We start from the raw sequence: 27746 nt of genomic DNA, 5'->3' as shown, positions 1-27746 counted from the left end.
CGCACTTTGCACAGTTTTTAGGCTACAATCCATTCAGAATTAAAAAACTTTTGTTTTTCGGACACATACACGCTGCAAAGTTTTGGGAAGGACATTCGCATGTTTATGCTGGATTCACTCTCGAAATAGCAGAAATATACGTGAGAGCACCCTCAGTGATTTAAATCTGGAACCGCTCCTGGTCAAACTTTCAAAGACGCGTCCTGTGCGCGTCCTGTGCGAGATCTAGTTTACAGACCAAAAGTGTGTGTAAACTTTATTAAGATCTGTCCATATCAACCAGTAATGTCATTTCCAGTAACGGATGGTAGAAAGTTCAGGAATGAATGGTATGCGATTTAGGACAGAATATATTCCCACAACTAATCGTTTTTTTTTTCTTCGCGTGTCTCACCTTTGGTAACAACGATTCAATATGGACACATTTCAAGTGACACGGAAAGAAGATAATGAAAATTAAAAATGAACATCAGAAAAGCAGTCTGCACATTTCTGGTTAAAAATTAAAGGCCATCAACTGACACTTGAAGCATTCAAATCGTCAGCAAGAGTTAAAGGAAGTCCACAGTTTAGTAAATGTTGCTAAATTATTCTTGACTGTGCTGTATTGACTGCTTTGAAGCATTGCAGTATGGTAGGGCATTGATTTTCCTTTTGCATATTTTTTGTTTGCATTTCTTTCTTGCAAATGTATTAAACACAGAGTATCTCACACTGCAGTGTTAAATTGATTACACTGGGTCCAGTCATTTAGCCAACATTATGCATCCAGCATTTGCTGTCAGTGTTTTTTTTTGTTTTTTTTTCATAACAATATGAAATGAAACAAATCTCAAATTTATTATTCAATTTTCATACTGGACATTTACACAACTTCGTAATAAATCATACTTAGATGTGTTAGTTCCATGCCTCTTGTATAACCCTGCAGTGTTCTTCTCACATAGTAAAATTGTTTGAATTCAAATGAATATTTATTATCCATTTCTTTCTTTCTTTGTTTTTATTTGGTAAGTAGTGGTGTAATAAGTGGCTTACTAAACTTCAAGAAAGATTATCTAGAAGCTGGAATGATGGCTGAGGATTTGATGAGAAATCAGGTTTGGAGCTTGTTGAGTAGGACTAAATTAAAATGAGATGAGTCTGCTTTATCTCCTCTAAATTTGTCACCTTCTCTCTCTCGCTCTCATTCCATGTTATTTTCTCTATCACTTTCATTTTTACACCGTATGTCTCCTTTTTAGCGCTCACTCTCTCACATTTCTTTCTTTTTCAACCATTGGTGTCATCCCACCACCCTCAGCTCCTGACTTCGTCTCTCAACCTGTCTTTTCTGGTGCATTTTAGGACACCTTTCTCCACACTACTACATCATTCTCGCCACTCACAAATCCTTCACTTCTCTCTTGATGATCCTGTGTGTTGAAATTTACAAGGACAATTGTTTATCAATATTGTAATATGCCTTCAGGACTGTTCTAGCACCTGTTGTTAGCTGGACCATCAAGACTGTGACAGATCAATTGTCCTATCGGCCATGAACGGTGTAGACTGCCACAAGAATAATGAGGTTTCAACAGTAGTGGCTAGATGACTGGTCCCAATGTAATCAATTTAACACTGTAGTGTGAGATACTCTGTGTTTAATACAATTGAATTTGGAGACACTGTTTTATCTGCAGTGATTCAGTATATACATATTCTGGTTTTAATCTTAGTTGTCTGGCAAGTATTTTGTAAAATATAAAAATGTTTGAATGATTTTAAATGAAAATGACACTTTCCCTCTATGCATAGCTAATGTGAACACAAAATGGACTGTACTGTGTAAACTGAGACTTTAGATATAACTATAAATTTTTTAATTTTAAGGACACACATAGTCTCTCTCTCTCTCTCACACACACACACACACACACACACACACACACACACACACACACACACACACACACACACACACACACACACACACACTTGCAGTATGCTCTCCTGCTGAGCTGCCAGCTGCTTGTTTTGTTAATAGTTGGCTGTCTGGTTCTGAGCTTGCTGTTCCTGTCCAACAGTCTCAGGATTTTGCTGCTGCTGAAGGTCACCTGCATAAATTGACTGTATTTACTCTATTTACTAAGATCAGTCTGTGTAGAGGTCAGAGAACTTGAGCTGCTGATATATTCCCTGCTGGGATCCAAATGACTGTGAACATCGTTTACCTACTGCAGACATAGCCAAGATCCACTGCTGAGTTATTCTGAGACTGCTGTAGCAAATTAAGTTATGTAATATATGAAAATAAGGGGAAAAAAAAAATATTGTACAGTCATGCACAAATCCTTGCTAGAAATCATAAGATTACAAAACAACAACACTGATTACAGTTAGTCAGTAAAAATAATAAATAAATAAATAAACAATTATGACTCCCTTTTCCACTGACAGGGTGCCAGTTCTGGAGTCAGTGCCCAATCTGAAAGAGTTTCATACAATGGGTCCAAAGATTGGCTTGTCCCTTTCTGGTAGATGCCACAATTACACTGTCTTGCATTTTAACACATATTTCTGGATTCACTAAATGAAGGCATTAAATTAAATTACTTTTTAAAATGTTCTCAAAACCTGATTTTTGAGCTGGCTGATAACTGGCCACTGTTTGTTTCAGAGTGAAGCAAAGCACCGTTTTTTTGTTTGTTTGTTTTTTACATTTTGTTTCCATCAACAATTATGCATTTTGATGGCACATTTATCCAAGGCCACTTAACACTGCATTCAGGGTATACCTTATCAGTTTATTTATTTACATGCAACTGCTCATTAACTCAAATGACCCCTTTTTTATTTGTAAAATGTACATATTTATAATAAAATAATATCCTCATTGTTACTCTTGTTATTGCTGTTGTTGTATAGTCATATTTAATTGGCAAAGAAACAGGTTTTCCTTCTTTTTTTGTCCATATATGATCACATACTTGCTTAATGTTCTCAAAAAACTGTGATGCATTATTTTATTTTGTGGATTATGTAGTAGCCAGTTTTGTCCTTATTTCACTGTAAACATGAATCAGTTAGAGGTTCACAAATCCACTGACAGAGGACTAGCTGAGCACTGGTGCCAGCAATAAATCACTCATTCTCTCTCTTTCTTATTTTCCTCAGTATTTTATTTAGACATTTTGTTTACCCTCTTGTTTTCTGTTTGTCTATCCACTTTTCTACCATGTTTCTACCATCTCCTATGGTGACCTTTCTTCTCCTGTTGCCCTTTTCACACACACGGGCGCACACACACATGACACGTAAGACATGTTCCTGGATCAACATTACTGTCCAAAAATATAGACCTAACCCAATCCCTACCCCTAAACCTAACCCTACCCATAATTTATTCCTAAACTCAGAGGGAAATTATAGGTTAATAAGAAGGGTATAGAAGCATCTAACCCTGACTGTAAGCCTAAAACTGACATTTCTTGAAAACTTATCCCTCAATTCTGATTGGTTGATTGGAATGTTGTTCCAGGATCAACAAGGATGTTGATCCAGGAACATGTTGTGCTTGGTGAAATCACGTTCACCATCCACACACACATACATGGACACTTTCGGTCACAGTTTAGGCTGATATTCTGAGCTCCTGTCCTATCTCCTGTCCTATCTTATGTTACAGCATTTCCCACAACAATTACCAGCAAGCATTTACATCTATTTAACATGCATGGCTTTGGCACCTGCACAAGACAATCACTGGCCCTTATCATTAGCTTCCAAGCATGCAATTAGCTAATTATTAAATATAATAGCTTGCTTCTTTCAGGACATCTGACTGAGAGACTGATGGGCTGAGTCCTTTATCTTGAATTTTAGAGGGATATAATATGAGCTACACACTAGTTATATTTGGTCTCCGTCACCCATAAATCCCTATTATGGATGTGCTTCTCTCCACCCCATTGGTTTTGATTTCAGAAGACAGTAGGGATCACAGTCAATAACAATGAGTCTGTGCCTGTAAAACATTTTAGAGAACAATGAAGTATGCATATTTGGTGTTTTTCAGGGTTAAAGAAAAATCAAATATTTGACTCCTTTGTTGTTTCAAATAGCTGATGTTTCCTGCTCCTGAGAATGTGAATTTGAGCATTGTTCACTCTGAAGAGACGTTGCATAGCAAATTTCAAGCTCTTAAAATTTAGAGCTGCCTGGCTGACATGATGGCACTAATGCCAACAAATATGAATAAATCAAACTGTCATGGTTTTTGAAGGGGCACCAGTGACAGTACTTGGCTCACATGGCACCTTAGGTGTGATAGGATATGTACAAATGAAAAAAAAAAGCACTTTTAACTACTCAATCGTTCTTTATACAAGTGGGACATGAGTTCATATCAAAGATTTTTTTTAAACAAGCACATTTTATTTTTTACATTTTCAAAGATACAGTACTGTTTAACGATAAAAAAAAAATTATACACAATTATACAGTAAAATAGTAATATTGTGTAGTAGTAATTACACAAAATATTAAATTTTTCTATTATAATATATTTTAAAATGTAATTTATAAATATTTACATTTTGTAATTCATATTTTTTGACAGTATTGAGTTTAACATCTCAAAACATTTCAGTTAGCTCAAAATAATGCTTTTCATAAACACAAGACGTAATCTTCAATGTCATCTAAACCTGCAAGACTTTCTTTCTTCTGCAGAACACAAAAGAAGATATTTTCAAAATGTTGGTAACCAAACAGTTTGGGTTGCCATATGGACAAAGCAAAGACATTTCTTAAAATCTATACTTTTATGTTTCACGGAAGAAAGGAAATCAGATGACAGTGAGTAAATGCTGACAGAATTTTTATTTTGGCTGAACTATCACTAACTAAAATCTTAACTTAGTCATTCAAAACTGTATAAATTAGATCCTGTACAAAAAAGGAACAGGTGCTGTGGCTATCCGGCAGGTCCTGGATCTAAATGTGAGCCAGCTGGTAAGAGGCAGGTTCAATGAGAGGCTGTTCCTGGGTCAGACCAGACAGAGCTGGTGCAGAACAGGTGTGACCTCTGCAGCTTTGACTGTGATCAGGCTTTGAAAGAGGACAATGTAGGAAATACAGGTGGTGAAGAAAGGAGAATGATAGAAAGGATCACAGAGGGCAGACATGATGGGGAAAATAATGAAAAAGATGAGTGGAGAGTGAGCTACAGCCCTCTCTGTGCCTCATATACTCTTTTCTCGCTCTTTCTACAAGGTCAGCCATGATGATTGCCATTTAAAAAACAGCCAATAAAATATTTGCTAATGGAACTGATACCAGATATGCATCAGTAGGTCATCTTATCATCTTATCTCTCCCTTTCATTTTCTTCATACTGTGTCTTATTTATATTACACACCTATTGATTACCACTAATAGATTAACTAAGATAAGAATCCTTCTAATAAGTCAGTGCATTCCCAGTGCTGCTCAAAACTTGATAGTAGCAGGTAGAGACCTGCATTCCTGCAGGACTACCGTGAGACCCGATGCAACAGAGTGTGGCGGGGGACTAGACTTGACGGGTGAGTGCGGTTGCAGGCAGACACTCATGTGTGCGGGATGCAGGATAATAAAATAATTTGTGGGACTCCCGCAAAATATCTAATAACTAATTTCACAAAAGCAACAAGAACAAATAATGTAAATAAAAACGATTAACAGGCACAAGCATAGGCAGAGTTTCTATTTATAATTTGTTTTTCAGCATTTAGCAATGTAGCCAATCACAGACATTAGCAGATGTACAGAAAGAAAGAAAAAAAAGATAATGCAGATAAAAAAAAAAAACATTATGTTTGTGTTTAGAATTTAGAATTTTCTTTATATGCCAAGTCTTTACACACACATGTAAGAGTCATTTGTATGAAATTTATTGTTCATGGTGGTTGTTTATAGGATGAATACACAAGGAGGTTGATGGCAAAATAACAGAAATCTAACCAGACAAAGTTGTTGCTGTTTTGAAAACCTTATATGTTGAGGTCTTTTTATTGTAATTTTTTGCTGTTTTGTTAATGTTTTATTTATTTTTGACATTATTGATTTGTAAAGATGATGTTTCCCTTAATAAATCACCTTTTCCATGATGGAAACTCACGGAACAACGGTAAATAGGGCATTTGGAAAAGGGTTATTCTTATGTCTCCAGTAACTTTAATATCACATTTAAATGAGAAGCTAATGCATATTAACAAGGTGGATTTTGTATTTTTGAAGGAAACATTTGTTTAGTTGAGATGAGATCAATTATTCAGCCAAAAATGTACAGGACTTTTTTCTAATAAAATCTTTTACTGTGTTGGTTTGTTGTCTCTTCAATTCTTAAACTCAGACCTCATTACACTCTTAGCCCTGCAGGAACTTTTGTCAACAAGCTATTGTTGTATTGACAAGCTCATGTCAAGCTAATTTTGATCAATAAAAATCCCCATCTGTCTGAACCTCTAAAAGCAATTACTTTAGGGCAATATATAGAAGAATTGGGGGAATCTTTCTTTCAAGGGTGATATATGACTAAAATTCACCCATAGAGTAAAACAGAACTAATAAAATATTTCAGTATTCTCTTTTGTATTCAGAAGAAGAAATTCATACATGTTTGGAAAAACATGAGGTTGAGTACATGATGACTAAAACAAAATAATAATAATAATTTTGGGGTGAACTATCCTAAACTAAATGGTAGATTTTGAAACTGAGTCACTGAGGTCAGAGGGGGTGAGGAGGACTCTAATTCTCTAAGTCGTGGCACTGTTCCTAATCCCTCAATCGGATCATTTTGTAGTGGCCCTGACCACAGAACCTGTAGTGGATTTCAGCTAAACTCTCTTAGGACTACATACTCCAGGGACCCTTGCAGGATTAATGGATAATAGGGAAACTTAAGGGCTTTTCACACTTGAAATTGCTAACCCAGTGTCATTCTAAAACCTGGATTAACGTAATTAATCCTAGACTGTCAGATTTTGAAATACTATAGATTTGTAAACCCTTCTTATTTTCATATTATTTAACCCTTAATCGGCCCTCTGGTTCCAGCTGACCCCATTAGAATTTTCATTATTTTTTTTTAAGTGTTCCCTACATCTCAGGGCCATGCGATTCTGTGACTTTTCCTAAATAATCTATCTAAACACACGCAATAAAGCTAGACTTGATTTGGTTGTTGTAAAGGTGACTGTTTAAGGTCCTTGGGGTCAGATTGATGAATGGGGAAAGTGAAAAAAAAAAGAACAAAAGAATGATATATATATTAGTTTAATTTGTCAAAAAAAAGTAGTAAACCCAGTATAAATCTGGAATGTTTAGCATTTTTATAAATGCCTGGATCTAGAGCACAAATGCAAATTGGAACGGACATTCTATCTCATGCACACACACACACACACAAACACACACACGTGTGTGACACTGCAACAGAGAGCATTTTTATAGAAATTGGCATATAAAATCAGCAAATCTGGCATAAATATGAACATTTACACTCATAAATAAAGGACTGGTAAGAAAGCACAAATGCAACATGGAACAAGCATGTTCACTCACTCACTCACTCACTCACTCACTCACTCACTCACTCACTCACTCACTCACTCACTCACTCACACACACACACACACACACACACACAGGTGTCCAGGGCATTTTTTAGATGTTGGCAAATAAGATGCACAAAACATAAATTCACAACAATGTGAAGGGGCAGGCATAACATACACCACACACACACAGAGAGGGAGAGTGTGACATTTCTGCAAATTTATGTAACATAATTTGCATAAGCTGACAATTCAAAAGACATCAGACAACAAATTCTAACCTTTGACAAAATATAGATTTTTAAGATATTTTAGAATATTTAAATATATATTCACAAAATATATGTAATAAAGTTTCGAGGAGAAGTTTGACTTGAAACTGAACAGAAAAATGAATGAGTCCCTATGGACCTCTGCTGGATATATGTGGTCATTGCACTTTCTTTCTTTAACTGTAATTCCTAAAGTTTTTCCTCTAACCTGCAGATGGTGTATTTCCTATATTTTTTACTCTTGGCCCAATATCTAGAAACCTGTTATATTTAATTTAGGTCATTATTTAAGTCATAAAAAAAATAATTTTTCTTAAGCCAATTTATGGCGTAGTTGAGTAATTTTGCAGTAAATAGGTAAAAAGCTACCAAATATCCACAAAAACAGCATAAATGTATAGTTGAGAAGTAAATAAAAAAAAGTTATATAGTTTGTCATATAAAAAATGTATATTTCCTTATGCAATCACTCTGTAAAAGTTTGGGGTCTATCTGACCTCAAGGACCAAAAACGTAAACCCTACTAAAGGGTCGATTGAGGGTTAAGAGTGAAATATTTGTAGTAGGGCTTAAAAAGATTTATAGATTTGTGGATTTTACTAGTTTATGCACTCCCTGAGAATCAAACCCTTGACTTTGGCATTGCAAGCACCAGCTTCTGCTTTTTGAGCTACTATTTGTATACAAACACTTCGTGCAGGTGAAAAGTTGTGTGATTACTAATAGTGGTCGACCGATATATCGCCAAGGATATATCGGCCGATATTTGGCATTTTTTATCAGCACTGGCTAAGTTTTTTCTGCTTGGCCGATGTGTTCGATGTGGGACTTTTATTTTGAAAGCTCACATTCTCCCTCTTGTTTCCTGTAGTTATTGAAGGGATACTCCACCCCAAAATGAAAATTTTGTCATTAATCACTTACCCCCATGTCGTTCCAAACCTTTGTTCGTCTTCGGAACACAATTTAAGATATTTTGAATGAAAACCGGGAGGCAGGTGAATGTCCCATAGACTGCCAAGTAAATAACAGTGTCAAGGTCCATAAAAGGTATGAAAGTCGTTGTCAGAATACTCCATCTGCCATCAGACGTGCAATCTGGGTTATATGAAGCGACGGGAACACTTTTTGTAAAGCAAAGAAAACAAAAATAATGACTTTATTCTACAATTCCTTTGTCAACAGTCTCCTCTGTGTCTCTCCATATCACCGTATGCTGCACATGCTCTTCTGTATCATCCGCCCCACAAGGATTTCGCTGTTTCTACGTATATTTAACTTTGATTTGAAAGAAAACAGCACATCCTTGTGGCGCGGATGATACAGAAGACCATTATATTTCGTCCAAAATATCTTACATTGTGTTCCGAAGACGATCAAAGCTCTTACAGGTTTGGAACGACATGGGGGTGATTAATGATTGAATGAATTAAGTGATTAATGACAAAATGTTTATTTTGGGGTGGAGCATCCCTTTAACAGTTCTGTCTAATAAGGATAGAAGTCTGTCTAATAATCAGATAGAATGGTTAAACAAAGGAATTAATGTATACAGAAAGTATTATAATGATTACTTTTATATTATTAGTAATAGAAAGGCAAACATTATAATATCTCGTTTTCCATCAGCATTCGGCAAATACGCATTATATACGTTAATTTAAACAAATCTTTGAATGACTAATGAACATTTAATTTCACAAACCTTGCAAACTTAGTTGAATCCAGCTATGAGATCTTGTGAAGTGTGCACTTTTATCCAGCATGATCGTGTGTTCTCTGTGTGATGGTTGGTCCATGTGAATTGAATGTTTTAAACTTTAAAGTTGTGATTTCAAATTATGCTGTGCTTTATGCATTTGCCCACTGTCATATTCATGTCATTTTCTCTGTGTGCTGTATGTAAAATGAGTGTTACCCTTGCTTTATTTGAAAAATATGATTCCCAATGCACACAAACTTCCCAGAATACTGAGTGCCCTGTTGGTTACAGTGTTTACTTCCTTTTTAATAGTTTTTTTTTATTAAATACTGTATGTAATGCTGCTATAAATAGGGCTGGGTATCGTAAAAATTTTTTTTGACATCAATACCAATACTGATACCTTGACTTCAATACAAGCTCCTGAATAATACCTTTTTTAGATACCAATTTTATGAAACCCATTTAAAATATTACATAAAAAAAAAAAATCTGACTCAAAGACTCATCTTCTGAGCCACTGCACAAATGAACAAAATGTAACAAACACAATAAATCAGTGTAAATAATTTTGATAAAGTTCAAACAGTTTTCAGTTTGCGGTTCACTGCTGCATGCTCAAGATCTTTAAATCACTCAGCAGTTCTTCAAAAATAAATGAGCATGTCCGCTTTTTCAGGAGACAGACAAGCCCTCTCTTCACTGATGGTTTCCCTTGGACTAATGTCCCTAGGCTACGTTTACACTAGTGTATTTTTGTTTTAAAATGCATAGCTTAGACAGAATCATTTCTATTCACTTTTCACTGATTTTCGTGATCTGATTATCTGCATTAGTTGTTTCTAGTGCTGTGTGCATGCGTTTTCTCTTCTGCGATCACTGTTCTGACTCAGAGGAAGCTCATTCGCTGCTCATATGTCAATCATATTACACGTTCATAACCCGCCCTGTCGCCGGTGACGAACATGAGTTACAATCCCAGACAAAAAATTTACAGGGATGAAACATGAAGCTAATAAATATGCGATTACGACAGTATATGTTTTGTATGTGATTTTCATGCGATTCTGCCAAATTTTATAACAATACAGTATGTTTACATGAGAAATGCTAAGCAGGTGTAGCAATTATCTTAATATAAAAGGCTACAAATAACATATTTCTGCAACATTATATGACCAAAACCCTCATGAAATCGCAATCGGAGGTTATTACAAACACTCACCAGTGGTGGTTTAAAGTGTTTTGAAGAAAAGCATAGTTAAAATTGTATAAATTGTCTTGTGTAACATGATGGTACAATGTGAATGTTCACATAATATGCATTTTCCTTGATGTCTTACCAGAGCCAATTACCAGCACATGATTTAGGCACATCACGCATGCTGCACGCTTACTGGCTCACTGACGTTGAAGAGACTAAGCCCTTAGGTATCGAAATTTGGTACTGAACGACAAGATATTTTTCGATACTCAGTAATATCGAGGCAATTCGGTCGGTGCCTAAAAAGTATTGAACACGATACCCAGTCCTAGCTGTAAATAATAAACATTTTAAAAAATTTTTATTATTTAGTTACTTTTTAGAAAATCAAATGAATGTATAAAACTTTAACAATTAAGCATTTACAATGAAATCAAATTCATTTTTAACAATTACTTTAATTTTTTGGGGGAAAAAAGTGCTACAAAAGAGGTTTATGTTTAAATTACAAAAACTGCAATATTAATTAAAAAGTAATTTATAAATAAAATTATTAAATTATTATTATTATTATTGTTAGTATTACATTAAGAATAGCAATATATTTCAATAGTAATATAATTTCAATGTGAAAAAGTGTCATAATTTTCCAGTTAAGCCTTTAAGTACAATTCAGTACAATCACACCGGTGTGATCAGTCTAGGCTGGTCCCTGGAGCATACGATCACACCGGTGTGATAAGTGAAAGTGACGTGACATACAGCCAAGTATGGTGACCCATACTCAGAATTCGTGCTCTGCATTTAACCCATCCAAAGTGCACACACACAGCAGTGAACACACATACACACCGTGAATACACAGCCGGAGCAGTGGGCAGCCATTTAAGCTGCGGCGCCCTGGGAGCAGTTGGGGGTTTGGTGCCTTGCTCAAGGGCACCTAAGTCGTGGTATTGAGGGTGGAGAGAGCGCTGTACATAAGAACATTCAGTGCGTCACGTGATCAGCTGCTGAATTCAAATCTGCTTTCGCGCTTTTCCTGTCGCTGAGCCAGAGACAGACACACCCGCTTGTTATATGTATTTACACAACTTTTCAGTGTTTTCAACAATATAATGCTTATTTTAGTTTTCAGAATTCTAAATACACATGAATACTAGCAAATTTTATAGTTTCTAAAATCACTCATATCTATGGAAGTGGCAATAATAATCCATTCAATTATAATTTGACGACATGTTTTATTGATATCATACAAACATTGTGTAGGTAGCCTCTCCCAGTTCACTGGAAACTTACTTTAATGTCTTTCATGAGGAGAGGTAAATTCTGCAGCTCGGATTCAGCGTGAACTAACATGGTGGCGCCCATCACCCGTTAACATAGTCATTATAAAGGTGTTTAAACTACCAAATACATTTACTTACACATATTTGAGAATCAGAATATCAGATATTTCATAATATGACATGACATGACATACAGCCAAGTATGGTGACCCAAACTAAGAATTCATGCTCTGCATTTAACCTATCCAAAGTGAACACAAACACACACACCGTGAACACACACCCGGAGCAGTGGGCAGCCATTTAAGCTGCGGCGCCCAGGGAGCAGTTGGGGGTTTGGTGTTTTGCTCAAGGGCACCTCAGTCGTGGTATTGCTGGCCCGAGATTCAAATCCACAACCTTAGGGTTAGGAGTCAAACTCTCTAACCACACTGGGGGCTCAGCTAGTATATTTTAAACTCACTTGCGAAAGGTTTAAACCAAACTTTTATTTTGGCAGTTTGTAGTGAATACCTTTGGCTTGCTGTGTGTATCTAACAATAGTTTTATCAAATGAAATGGTAAAAGGCTTGTTAAATTACCTTTTTAAAGCAGCTGTGGAGATGACTGTGACGACGAGTGGGGTGGGGCCGAGAGCCGTGGGAATGGGTCGAGGCCGGTGGAGGGATTTGGAAATGAGTGACACCTGCTCCACTCACCGGTCTCAAGTCCCACGGAGGAGATCGGAAGGATACAAAAGAGGAGCGACGACAGTGAAGGACGAGAGAGGACCAGGCCTGGGTTTTATTTTGGGTTTTGGTTGTGTTTGTGCGCGGCAGTCGCCCATGAGGGGCTGTCGTGCTATTTTAATGTTTATGTTATTTTATTATTAAAGTTTCATTTGAATGTCCACTGGTTCCCACCTCCTTCTTCCCGTGATTATGAAGTTTGTATGTCGTTACAATGACGTTCCTTTGGAGTGTCCTGATTTTTTTAGATGACACTGAAAAATTAAAATACACTGCTCATTCAAACAAGGACATGAAGAACATGCATACTTCATATTTAAATAGCAGTTATTATTGTTTTTGTTTTTTGTTTTTTTTAGAGTTTAATATTCACAGACACATTTGATCATTTAAGATTACAACCGTACTTTTGATTTTTTCATCCAAATTTTGCCAGATTTGGTGACATTTCAAGTTATACCATAAATTCAATTTTTATAACTGGATTCCGCAATTCTGACCACATCGCAGAAATCATAGAACCATAATGAATCTGTGCTGTTGCAATCAATTAAATGCATAATTCAATGACTCACTTATAAAGATGTCACCACCTACTGGCATAAAAATGGAATATGCAGAAAAAGTACATTCTCAGTACTAATACACTGAATGATGTTCTGAGTATACAATGTTTGTATAATATTAAATGGAATGTGCCTGGTGTCTTTTAACTGTTCCCAGCGGTGTATTGGTAAAATAAACAAGTGTTTGGCACTGTTTAATTTGCTGGCACTTTACCCTGTGTAAGCATCCAATTAAACATTTAACATCAATTTGCCAACTAAAGAAATCACTATTTTTCATATTTTCATATCCTTTCATATCCATGTTTTGTGCTCTCTAGTATAAAACAGTTTTCAAAACCGAATTCATTTATCAGTTACCCAAAAAGATGTCTCAAGGCAAAATACATATTTTTATAAATTTGGCGGCTAGTTTAAGCATGGTAAAAAAAATATACCAAATGGGACTGTTTCAAACTGGAAGGAGTTCCATATAGTAATCATTTTGGACAACCCTATACTATAACAGACACTCCACCCTTCTGTCCTTTTCATCACCATTCAGCCTATGTCTCCCTGCTTTGGGTTAAACTTCAGCCCTTTCATTGGGGGTAGATTTCTCTGAACCCAACCACACTCTAAATACAGTTGCAGTGGAACATAGAACACCCGTGGATAGGCCTGGAAGATCATACTTGCAGATCCAAGCCCGAATCTGACTAGCATTGAAAACACCAGGTGCTATATTTGGCCTCCTCAACTTTGCACAGTAGCTTCTTCAAGGAAGAGAGGGCAAGATATGACTGCATTTTCAAAGTCTGGCTGTGTCTGTCTGCATATTTTAGAAGATTGAAAAATTTTTTGGAGGGAATCAACAGTGTGTTCAACTCCCCAGTGTGTCTAGCAGAGGTGCAAAACAGATAAAGTGCGTGGCCTCCAGCACCCATGTGTGTGTGAGTCTGTGTTTGTGTGTGTCAAGGGCAGACAGGACATGTGGTGGGATGGTAATGAGGCATATGCTGAGAAGATGTCAACCCTTCCATAGTGAGGGCACAGTAAGATTCATCTATTTACACAACAAAACTTTAGGAACACGTAATGCACCAACTGACTTGCATACACTAGACATAAAGAGTAAGCCATAACTGAGCTAACTGAATCAACTTTATAAAGGATGCTGCATCTACCAGTATGAACATGAAACATGAAAACATGAAACTACTATTATGTCAAGATGCTGAGATTTGTGAGAGAAATTATGATGCTATTACACTTTTATTGTAGCGCTAAATCTCATTGTGGCTTTAACCTGTTATTAGAACACATTTATTTTCCCAATAGAGTAAAATTTGTTGTGTTGTTTGACCACCGGCATTTTATATAGTCTGAATATGAATATTGCACACTGATGTTTACTTATCTAAATGTTGACACATTTTTTTTTTAAATGGTTTCTATATACAGCTAATTATAAATGCAAGTTAAAAGCATGAACACCACCCCTGCAACCAATTCAATCAATTCAATCACTCAGTCTCCAATCCAGAAAAGTTCAGACTGCAGAAAATAACATGACTGGACAGTAATGCTGTTTATCAGGTTACCAATGCACCAGTAAGATAAGGTTAAGGTCAGGGTTAAGAATAGAGTTAGGGATTAGTATTTGGGGGTTTGTGATTAGTAGATTTATTTCTAAATCTACTTTTCAAACTTTTTTTTCCTTCATGAATCATGATTATTTATGAATCAGCTTTACGTTTAAGGACCCAGGGCATCCCTAATGGGATCTTGGCTGGTTTTAACCTTTACCTGTTGGCTATTGTACATGACCCAGGGCATCCCTAATGGGATCTTGGCTGGTTTTGTAATTCTCAAAACTTTTGGCCACGACTGTATTTAATATATCAGCTCAGGTAAAACTGAAAGTATTTGGTTATTTGGAATGGCGTTAGTCTGTGAAAGTGGATAAATATTAGTATTAGTAAGCTGAAGCCGATAATACTCGAGCAGTGTTTTTAACCCTGTCAAAATGGAATGTAATATGAGAGTACCTGGATTTCCCAAAGCACTAAATAGACAGTTTGTTGGACATAAGTAGTATTTAATCTCTAGGGCACAAAAAGCATGGCCATTTAAGTTTATCTGCACGGATAATGAGGCGAAGCTTTTGAAGGGCAAAAAAAAAAAAAAAAAAATAATCTTATATATATATATATATATTATATATATATATTGTATATATATATATAGGCTTGTCCGGATATATAGTATGCTATATCATATTGATGCCATGTATTATAAAAGATAAAACGTATTTTACAGCAAAGTGTATTTCCAGCACAGGAAGTTATTAAACACAATACATGTAAATAATTTAATTAATAATTATGTCCGTTGTTGGACAATATTAGTGAACAACTAGTGGGATTGTGAAGTGTGTTCTACGTGTGTTCTAAGTGTGTTCTAAGATAGTTTATTTTCTGAAAGTCGAGAGAGTCAAAAGTGCCTGTGGTTGAAGAAACACCCCCTCATTCATGACCTACCCAACTAATCTTCTTTAAGGTTCTATTTCCTTTCCATTCAAGTACACTTACACAGCCTGCAAGATCTCTTTAATTTATCTTGCGTGTCAGTGTGTGCGTGTGTGTGTCCTGAGTCAGCACTGTGCTCTCAGCATTAGAAAGCTCAGGAACACCAGCACTCTCCACTCAAGCTGTGTCTCTTACAAACACACACAAACATACATTACAGATCTAAGCATGACTTACTGACTTCAGTCTGTAAACATGCTCAGACATCCCCACCCTACACACTCATAAGTTGGTCCATCAGGTTATTAACACAGTGATCATAATTTATTGTTGACTTTACTGATGATTTTATATGTGTTTGTGTGTTTTTTTTTTGTTTGTTTTTTTTGGTATTTTTGTTTATTTTTATTGTTTTTAATGTTTTATTTATTTTTTTTTATTGAATTAAGATTTAATGTGTTTACTTACCAATGGTAAAAGTTGAAGAACTGGTCAAAGAAAAAAAAAATTGTTTGACCACTAACTTTGACCACTGTTGTTTGACTATCTAATATTGTAGGTTGTGAACAGTGGACTTTGGGGTGTGTTGGGCATGCTGAAACTTTTGATGTTCCACCATAGAAAGGGTGGATTGGGTAGAGGGGGTCAGAAACGAACAGAAATTATGAAAGAAATTATGGGATGAAAAAGATGGAGAAACTTTTTTTTTTCAGCATCTCATTTTCTTTTCCAATCTCTTTATATGAATACCATGTATATCAGAGTGTAAAACCAACTTACATTCACTCACTGTATCTTTTTGTCTCTCTATTTCTCCTCAGGTGGTGTGAAGTTTGAGAACTATTCCATAAACAGATCGCCCCCACCTTACCATGCCTTTGTCCTTCAGTTCATCTCGCCTTATCCCCTTCTCCTTCATTTCCTTGATCCTCCCCATCCTCCTCCTGTCTTTCTCCATCCCTTCTCAAGCTGACTCCCAAGATGTAGCCCAGTCTACTTCCAACTGTTCTTATAATGTCGTGTGTACAGAGGGGGTCCTTTTACCAGTGTGGAATCCCCAGAATCCCTCAGTTGGTGACAAAGTGGCCCGTGCCATTGTGTACCTTGTGGCACTAGTCTACATGTTCTTAGGTATGTCAATAATTGCTGACCGCTTCATGACTGCCATCGAAGTTATTACTTCTCAAGAAAAGGAGATCACTACAAAGAGACCTAATGGTAAAACGGTCACCACAACAGTTCGCATATGGAATGAGACTGTCTCCAATCTGACCCTCATGGCTTTGGGTTCCTCAGCACCTGAGATTTTGCTTTCAGTCATTGAGGTCTGTGGGCACAATTTTGAGGCTGGTACTCTTGGTCCCAACACCATCGTGGGAAGTGCTGCGTTCAACATGTTTGTGATCATTAGCCTCTGTGTCTATGTGGTACCTGAAGGTGAAAGACGGAAGGTCAAACATCTTCGGGTGTTTTTTGTGACTGCGGCATGGAGCATATTTGCCTACATCTGGCTCTATCTTATCCTCTCTGTGTTCTCGCCTGGTGAAGTGGAAGTGTGGGAAGCAGTGCTGACATTCCTCTTCTTCCCTCTCTGTGTGGTCCAGGCCTGGATTGCTGATCGACGTTTGCTCTTTTACAAGTATGTCCACAAACGGTACCGAACCGATAAGGGCCGTGGAATTATTGTGTCCGAGGGTGGTGAGGAGGTTGGGAAGGAGGTAGGATTCACAAAGATGGACATGCTGGAAATTGATGGAATCACAACACATCTGGACGGAATGTTAGGAGGGGAAAGTGGGCTTGGTGGACATAATCAAGAGGAGGAGGCCAGGAGAGACATGGCCAGAACTCTGAAGGAACTGAAGCAAAGACATCCTGACAAAGACATGGAGCAGCTCATAGAGATGGCCAACTATCAGGTATAAAAATAATCACATTTTTAACACATTTAGTTTTTAAATGTAATTATTTAATAATTTATAACATTTATATGATTTATTTTAGTTGTATTAATATATTAATATATATTAAGTTGCATAGAGTTCCATTTGTTGCAGACCAGTTCATTTAAACCTGCTGTGTATATTCTTTATTGAAGCAAGAAATGTATATAATGTAAATACACTTGGAGTTCAGAGTATTTTTTTCTTCCTTTTATTTTTTCACATTAATTTCACAAGTCTAGTAAAAACATGTGGTCTTGTTTCATTAATACAGTGTATACTTTTTTCTTTATTTACCCAGAAAGAATGGAAGTTAAATATGAAAACTTGCACTATAGGCGGGACACTTTGTAACATGTGAGGAGCACATTGTAACAACTATATAACAGTTAAAATTTCTACCTGATCTATTAAAAAAGTCAATAAAATACAATGATTGACTTTTTAATATAAAATAATTGCACTTTTTTAATAATTCAAATATACACATTTTAAAATATACTCATTTTGGAGTTCGATAATAAACAAAACAAAACACAGCTATAAACCATAAAAACAATGTGGGCAGATTTAGAAACACATCCAGACATTCAGAAAATCACAGAAGTGAACACAACACACAACATTCAGTCTTCTACTAGTTAGATAAGCATTGAGGAACTATCAGACCTGTTAAATAACAGATTGGAGATTAAAATAATAGTATTTTTGTTGTGCTAGTATGTGTAGAAACTATTAAACCATGTGTTATGTGTGTTATAACTAACCCTGTGTTAGGTTGTGCCCCCCTCTCCCCTGCTCTCCCAGTTTAGAATGCAGAGACAATAAGTAAACTATCCGTAGATTTCCCAAAATATGTAAATACTGTCTTTCTGCTGTGTTAAACGTTGTTTATGTTTGTTTGAGTATAGTATATGCACATGTACTTTAAAATTTAGATTTCAGCAACAAATGTCATGTTTTAAATGATGTGTAAATCTTTAGTTCAAAATGAAATCACACCTGTACATTTTGTTGCAAAATTGTACTAACAGACTGTACCTAAGTAATGAGGTTGTAGCATTATACACAATAGTCAGCCAGTTAAATGAAGAGTGTAGCTTATTGGCTAGCTTATTGGTGTGAGTTTGGATGCACAACCACCTGTTTATCCAAACAGAGGAAACATTTATTGGTGATCATAGTTCAGAATGTACATGCAGCAAATTTGAAATAGCTATTTTACAGCTTGAGAAATCGTTCTGCAACTAAACTGCAAATTAAAAAAGAAGATTTTCTCAACCTTCACTTTTCAGGTTTTAATACAGCAGCAGAAGAGCAGAGCTTTCTACCGCATTCAGGCGACAAGAATGATGATTGGTGCTGGGAACATCTTGAAGAAACACGCAGCGGATCAGGCACGTAAAGTGGTCAGCAGTGGGGAACCTCGGGAGCAAGAGGATGACCCTCTTGTTACAAGAATAGACTTTGAACCTGCCCTCTACCAGTGCTTTGAGAACTGTGGCTCTTTAAAACTTACTGTGCAAAGGCATGGAGGAGATGCTGGGTGCACTGTTAAGGTGAGTTTAAAGTCAAATACTCAGTTTGTTTGTTTTAATAGGGAATAGGATACTTTTAAACTTATTGTCTGATCTTGGCTGATGGAAATTATGGAACAGATTTTTGTCTGTTTATTTAATGACAATTTCTAAATGTTTATTCATGCACAACTCCAGGTGGACTACCACACAGAAGATGGCACAGCCAATGCCGGTTCTGACTATGAATTTGCTGAAGGGACACTCGTCTTCAAACCTGGCGAGAATATTAAAGAGATCACCGTCGGCATTATTGATGATGACATCTTTGAGGAAGATGAATACTTCTATGTCCGCCTGAGCAATCCCCGTATAGTGGGGTGGGCTGATGGACATCCTATTACTTTGGAGACTGGAGCACCTGCTCCAAGCGCAGCCCTTGGTGAGGCCCACACAGCAACTGTGACAGTCTACGATGATGACCACGCAGGAATTTTCACATTCGAAAGCGAATTGGTGCGAGTTAGTGAAAGCATCGGCATCATGCAGGTTAAGGTCTTGAGGACATCAGGAGCACGTGGTCTGGTGGCGGTACCGTACCATACAGTGGATGGGACAGCTTACGGAGGGGAAGACTATGAGGAAGTGTCTGGAAAACTGGAGTTCCAGAACGATGAGACAATGTAAGAGGTTTCTGTCAGCTTATGCTTTTTTGTGTGTGAGAATGTGTGCATGTGTTCTGCTGCCTTTATTTAGCTCTTTCCGTCCTAGGATTGTCCCGCTTGAGTGAAGCTTCACAGTGAAAATGCTTTTAGACCCACAGTATAGTTATTAGATTGTCTGTGTTTGGATTTCTCAGGCATGTCAGACAGCTTACTTCAAGGCAATTTAATTTGAAAGAACACAGTGACACAAAAATATGAACATTGTGATTTTGTTCTTCATATACATTTTAGGGACTTAATGTCAAGAACATTCCACATATTTGTTGCCATTGAGGTAAATACAAGCAAGTCAAGGCAGATGTTTTCTTTATACGGATTGTATGCCTTTATCCAGTTTCACACACACTGCATCTTTGTCACATGAGTGGCAGCCATATTGACAGGTTACAGCACTCTCGCCTATGTGTGCTGTAAACTCGCTGTTGCAGTTATATTCACACACAGCAGTGAAATGAAACAGGCCTTTCGTAATGATTGTGTGTACATATGTGCTACAGTGCATTAATTACTGTATAAGACTAAAGAAGTCAACTTTTTTTGTAGTATGTTCGGAATATGTACACTGGGTTTGGCAGTTTGATATGTCTCAGGTATGTAGGGCATATACTGTATAAAATAGTGGGTGAAAGGGAAATTAAAGTGTTCAGGTAATGGTTGTGAAAGTCTACAGCTAACAAAATGCTTATTCAAGTATATTTCAATTCAAGTATATTTATATAGCGCTTTTTACGATACAAATCGTTGCAAAGCAACTTTACAGAAAATTAAGTTTCCACAATATTTAGTAGTAGCTTATCAGTGGTGACTGTCAGTTTATGTGCATATGGCAGAAATGTACGGAAAAATCAATTAAAGACGTAATCAAACAAACGATGAACACTATTAACAGCAATTATTTTATGATGCAATCAAACTTATAGCAAAATGTGGTAGTTCTGTATGTTGTTTCAGGGTTAGCATCATCTGAGGTCCTCTGAGGGGTTGGCATCATCTCTTTTCAGGTGTTCTGGATCCAGACTGAAGCTTGTGTAAATCCCGTGGCAAAACAGAGAAACAAATAGAGACATAATTAGTGTAGCTGCTGTTCCAACCAAGTAAAATTAATTAGTTAAACCGAAGCTAAAGAATAATAATGCGCATTTGATCAGATATAACTGCAGTCCAAAATTATGAGATGCATTATTTGAATGCTTGGCCAAAGAGATGTGTTTTTAATCTAGATTTAAACAGAGAAAGTGTGTCTGAATCAGGGAGGCTATTCCAGAGTTTGGATGCCAAATGCGAAAAAGCTCTACCTCCTTTAGTGGACTTTGCTATCCTAGGTACTACCAAATGTCCAGCGTTTTGTGACCTTAGGGAGCATGATGGATTGTAGCGTGGTAGAAGACTAGTTAGGTATGCAGGAGCTAAACCATTAAGGGCCTTATAAGTAAGTAATAATATTTTGTAACTGATACGGAACTTAATAGGTAGCCAGTGCAGAGACTGTAAAATTGGGGTAATATGATCATATTTTCTTGACCTGGTCAGGACTCTAGCCACTGCATTTTGGACTACCTGTAGCTTGTTTATTAACCACCTAGCAGTGCATTACAATAGTCCAGTCTAGAGGTCATGAATGCATGAACTAGCTTTTCTGCCTCAGAAACAGGTAACATGTTTTGTAGCTTGGCAATGTTTCTAAGATGGAAGAATGCTGTTTTTGTAACATAGGAAATATGATTTTTAAAAGACAAGTTGCTGTCTAATATAACACCCAGATTTTTGACTGTAAAGGAAGTAACAGTACATCTGTCTAGTTGCAAATTGTAATCTACGAGATTCTGTGTATTGTTTTTTGCTCCAATAAGTAATATCTCTGTCTTATCCAAATTTAACAGGAGAAAATTATTGTTCATCCAATCTTTTACATTTTTAACACACTCTGTTAGCTTAGATAATTTAGAAATTTCATCTGGTCTCATTGAGATACAGTATATAGTTGAATATCATCAGCATAACAATGGAAACTAATCCCGCATTTTCTAATAATATTACCAAGGGGCAACATTTATATTGAAAATAGCAGAGGACCTAGGACAGATCCTTGTGGCACTCCCTATTTTATTGGTGATAAATGAGATGGCTCCCCATTTAAATAAACAATGTGGTAGCGATTGGACGGGTAGGATCTAAAACCATCTTAAAGTCTGCCCTTAAATACCTGTATAGTTTTGTAATCGATCTATGAGTATGTTGTGATCTATGGTGTCGAATGCAGCACTAAGATCAAGTAAACTATAGCAATGAGATGCAGCCTTGGTCTGACGCAAGAAGCAAGTCATTTGTAATTTTAATAAGTGCTTATGCGGTGTCCTTGTGAGGTGACCTCTTTCTGTGAGTCCATTTAACCTCAAGGTAATGCTGGTAAATGACTTCAGGCTATGTATGATTGTTGGCTTCATATTGAGCAAGCATGGAATGATGTGTAATGCAACTGTCTTTGTTTAACTTTTGTGTCATTCAAGCTCGATGTAACAGCAGTAGTTTGTGGCGGAAGCTAATATGTGACAAAAAATAGTCATAAGGGTAATTTTTTTTAAAATGAAGATTTATACACCATCTGAAAGCCGAATAAATTAGCTTTCCATTGATGTATGGTTTGTTAGGATATGGCAATATTTGGCTGAGATACAACTATTTGAAAATCTAGAATCTGAGGGTGCAAAAAAGTCAAAATATTGAGAAAATCCCCTTTGAAGTTGTCCAAATGAAGTCCTTAGCAATGCATATTACTAATGATGTCATTTTTGATATATTTACAGTATACTCTCAGAAATAAAGGTACAAAAGCTGTCACTGGGGCTGTACCTTTTGTGTATTTTTTTTTTTGTACCTTAAGGGTCCATTTTGGTACCTTAAAGATACAAATTAGTACTTAAAGTGTACATATTAAAGCTCAATAGGTACAAAAGTGTACCTTTTGAAAAGGTACAGCCCCAGTGACAGCTTTTGTACCTTTATTTCTGAGAGGGAAATTAACAAAATATCTTCGTGGAACATGATCTTTACTTTATATCCTAACGATTTTTGGCATAAAAGAAACATTTATAATTTTTACCCATACAATGTATTTATGGTTATTGCTACAAATATACCCGTGCTACTTGTAACTAGTTTTGTGGACCAGGGTCACATATAATATCGCTCCTCCAAAATGAATATAAGAGAAATTGTGATAGTCCTTCAGTCCCAGAAGCAAAAGTAAAAAGATAACATTTTCTGAGATAGATAGATAGATAGATAGATAGATAGATAGATAGATAGATAGATAGATAGATAGATATTGATTAGATAGATAGAGATTGATTGATTGATTGATATTTTCAAAAATAATTGTAAAGGTTCACTCCAAAAATATTTATGGCTTGGGGAAACAGGTGTAATTATTTATGAATCAACTACTGAAAAGAAAAATGGGTGGTTATAGTCTCCTGGTTTGAATTCAGAGAGATCAGCCATGAGGAGAGAACAAATTGAATGGCTTATATCATTTTTCTTACGGTTCGTCTCTGTTAATTTACTATCCAATAAGGCTTCACAACAAGGCACACAGCAAGCAGACCTACCACAAAATGAAACACACACACACACAGAGCAGACTAACACTCACACATCACGGGTCTGTGATGAACAGAGGAGGGCTGGAGATAATCAGCAATGTTCTGTATTTCAGCATTGATACACTCCCCTCTCGCTGAGTCTCTGCTTCCCTGGGACCTGTCTCACTCTCTCTCCCTTCTTTCAGTCCACAGTCTTCCCTCTCTCTTTTCCTTTTCAATTCAGCTCACTCTTATTCTCATTCCTGCAGGAAAAACCGTGTCATACCAGCTTAACCCTCATAAAAGTAGTGATAATGATTACAAAAATAACCTCTTATTTCACATTTAATTTTAATGTTCATCTGACCAATCAAATTCCAGCAGACAGACATTATTGAGGCTTTATAACCACAAAGTAGGCAGTGTTTTTTACCTGAGCAAAAACACGTAGTAGAAAAATACAATGAAATAAATTAAAATAGCGAACTGATAGGGCCGTACTGCTACATCATTCAGAGAATCTGAGAATGTTTACATTTATTGGATTATGTAATGGTCGTTATGTGTAACATTCCTAAAGGAAATGGTGTAAGTGTGTCATCAAGTTTATAATCATATTAAAGGGGTCATATGATGCGATTTACATTTTTCCTTTCTCTTTGGAGTGATACAAGCTCTTGGTGCATAAAGAAGATCTGTATAGTTGCAAAGACTAAAATCTCAAATCCAAAGAGATATTCTTTATAAAAGTTAAGAGTCAACCATGCCTACCTAAAACAGCTCATTTTAACTAGAGCCCTGCACGGGCCTCAAATTTAGGCCCGAGCCCGGCCCTGGCCCGAGACGCTCAGGCCCTGGCCCGGCCCGTGTCTGACAGCTTATCAGAATTACCGGCCCAAGCCTGTCTTTTTCCCCCTTCTCCCTAAACAGCTTATATTACTGTTTCAGCTATTAAAATAGTTCAGTTTTGTATGTAATAGCAAAGTGATTATATTTCATTTACTTTTTTTATTAAGCTAATTTAGAAAAATGTTTGGAACATTTTTTGTTCGTTAAATATAAGTTTTAGTTTATTTAAAGTAACAACCAAGCGGCCAGCGGCAGACAGTGAGTCTATGTTTGATCAATTTAGCCTTCCCAAGTCATTACGATTTGCCTAAAATAAAATCTATAGATATAAAACAGTTCAAGCATATAACAATGTTCAAATGTTAAACATAGATAAATGTGCACTATATCCAGTAGTTTGTGCGGAGACGCTTTGCAGGACATGGAGGCGTCAGCACGATCACTTGCATTTTTTTATACGCCGTAATTTTTGCTCATAAAGGTAAGAGTAATCATTCGTAACTGCAAAGGGTTTACTTTTATTTGTGTGCATTCACAATATAAACAAAATGTTGTGCTTTTATAAAATAAAGAAAACAAACATGATGCGCTTTCTGCCGTCTCCTCTTTAACAGGAGTACAAAAATGAACCAAAACTCAGTGAATAGATGCCTCAAAGACATGATAAATATATCTATAGAAAGCTTTAAATGACTACTTAATGAAATAAAACAAATCGAAAACAAAATCTCTTTCATTATAATCATAATAATCTGTAAAGATGCACTTCTCTCTAAAGGTACAGAAAACACTAGTTTATTAGTAAATAATTCAAATATCTCCTTACTATTTTCCCCTGACACATTTATGGTAATGCAGGGCTCTAATTCTAACATGCCCCCACATGTCTACGTCACGATGTGGGAAGATTTGCATAACGCCACCCAAATGTTCACACAAAGAAAGAAGGCATAACTTTTATTCTCGCTGTTGCCGCCGCCACCATGTCGTGGAGACACTGTGTGTTTCGTTGTGAAAGCGAAACTACTTTGTTTGGACTTCCGAAAGAGGACACAACTAGAAAGCAGTGGTAAAGTTGTATTTACAACACTGTTCCAGAACAGTTCAACCCAAATATTCAGATGTGTGCAGCATATTTTATGGAGGATGAGGACTGTTTCCTGAACCAGTAGCCTACAATGTGTCTGTGGCACAAAGGCTGTTTCTATAAAGTGGGGCAATTCCAACTTTGCAAGGACAGTCTGGTGCATCTGACTCACAGCATGTAAGTATGTTTAACATAACATATTTAAAAAATTTGCCACTGATGATTCAAACGCGAGTTTTGAGCAGTGTAGAGAAGCACTTGTTGTTTATTGTTTCTCCGATCACAAGTGCAGACATGGCTTTATGTTTATGCAGCACGATATGCAACACAATGCGTAAAAACACAGTATAAGTCATTATAATCAGTAATTATGTCCCCACTGGATGCAACAAATTCCTCGTTTGTAATGGGTTTTATCGGTTTTGTCACCGAAACACACGGAATAACAGTATGGCAAGGGACATAACCCTTTTACAAAATTACTTTTATATTGAGATGTCTCATATTAAAATGTTAAAGGGATAACACACACCTCTAAAATAATGAAAATTCTTTGTTTATGAAAATTTGATTTTTATCCCTCCGTTGAGGGTGAGTAAATGATGAGAGAATTTTCATTTTAGGGTGAACTGATCCTTTAACGTTTTACAAGATATTAAAATGGCTTGAAAACAGAACATGAGGGGGTTTGGGACATGGAAGCTGGGTTTATTTGCTGGTGCAAGGTGGCCTACTAGTCTTAACCATCCTTAGCAAGATGGTCTAAAATGGTAAAACCAAATCCACCAGCTAGTAGTCCTGCTGTTTAACCAGCAAATCACCATAAATGACCAGATAGAAACCACTTATCTAAATTTTCCAACAGGGTTTCACTCTCCCTCCTTGTCCATTCTCATTCTTTCCCATTTTTTTTCCATATTTCCCCACATTTACTAATAATGCCTTTAGTACTGTTATTCAATACAAACCTCAGTTCTGTCTTCTAGCCTTTAATTAATCTATAATCACTCACTTAATCAATCTCTCTGAATGTATCACATTTCATGCATTGTATATCGCTCCACTCCAACCTAATGTAAGTGTCTGCATGTGTGTGAGAGAGAGAGTTTCAGCTAGGTTAATATTTGTATATCGCCAGTGGAACTCTGTAGTGCCCTGAGCTTGACATAGACATAGACACCAGTGGACTAGTGAAGAGATGGTAACACATAATAAATGAAACACAGAGAGGGGTCAGCATTGAAGACATGGATGAGATAAAGACAGACAAGGACGTCTGGAGGATTAGTTTTTGTGTGGCTGAATGTGTCTTTGCCTGTTACCTTCATGCTACGATATACTGAGGACTGTACCTTAATGTTATTTCATCACTTTGACACTGATTTATTGCTCATATTTCATGAAGAATTTATGAGGTGCAGAGAAGTGCTCTCAAAATATGTGTACACACATATGACCTGTCTCCCCATCCTGTCTCTTTGTATTCCTAATTTTACGAACAATCTGTCTTTTTACTAAGATTTTCTTTTTTCTAATGAATATTTTCTAAATCAACCCTCTAATTTTACGAACAATCTGTCTTTTTACTAAGATTTTCTTTTTTCTAATGAATATTTTCTAAATCAACCAAGTAATGCTTGCCTCTTCTTCAAATGTGACAGTGGTTCTGCATAGTCAGATTCCTCCTGTGTCAGGCTCATAAACCTGATTGCTGTTTGCAATTTATTACATTATTGCCATTTAGATTTTGTTACAGTTTTGTAATGTGTAGGTATTAAAAACCTGCTTGCCATTTACACTTTCTTCCAATACTGTAAGCTATAGGTTGTATTTTAAAGGGATAGTTCACTTAGAAATGGAAATTATGTCATAATTGTCATAATTATGTCATAATTACTGTTGTTTATTTTAAAGGGATAGTTATTATATATATATATATATATATATATGATATTATACTATATATATATATATATATATATATATATATATATTTTAATATGCTAGTTTGAAACAACATAGCAATCAGTTAAGAGATGCATCCTGAATTATGGATATCAAATTTAGCTTGACTTGTTCTTAACATAAATTTAAAATACAGAACTTTGTCGATACCAAGCTCATGGCGTCAGAAGACTTTCATTTTTGGGTGAACTATCCCTTTAATTCTCAGATTTCATGTGTTTTTTT

General features: G+C 36.3%; 1 protein-coding gene across 1 annotated transcript in view; it reads left to right on the top strand.

Moving 5' to 3' along the window:
• LOC109088227 (sodium/calcium exchanger 1-like) overlaps positions 1–27746 on the top strand; it is a 73520-nt gene that overhangs the window by 18468 nt on the left and 27306 nt on the right. Inside the window, exons 3-5 of the mRNA XM_042760837.1 lie at positions 16676–17773; positions 19093–19356; positions 19513–19997. Coding sequence (XP_042616771.1) covers positions 16727–17773; positions 19093–19356; positions 19513–19997 — 1796 coding nt within the window. The 5' untranslated portion in view covers positions 16676–16726. The remainder of the gene's footprint in view (positions 1–16675; positions 17774–19092; positions 19357–19512; positions 19998–27746) is intronic.

The sequence above is a fragment of the Cyprinus carpio genome, chromosome A7 (genome assembly GCF_018340385.1).
Source record: "Cyprinus carpio isolate SPL01 chromosome A7, ASM1834038v1, whole genome shotgun sequence".
Taxonomy (NCBI): domain Eukaryota; kingdom Metazoa; phylum Chordata; class Actinopteri; order Cypriniformes; family Cyprinidae; genus Cyprinus; species Cyprinus carpio.
The sequence above is the reverse complement of the archived record's forward strand: the minus strand, read 5'-3'. Positions and strand labels throughout refer to the sequence as shown.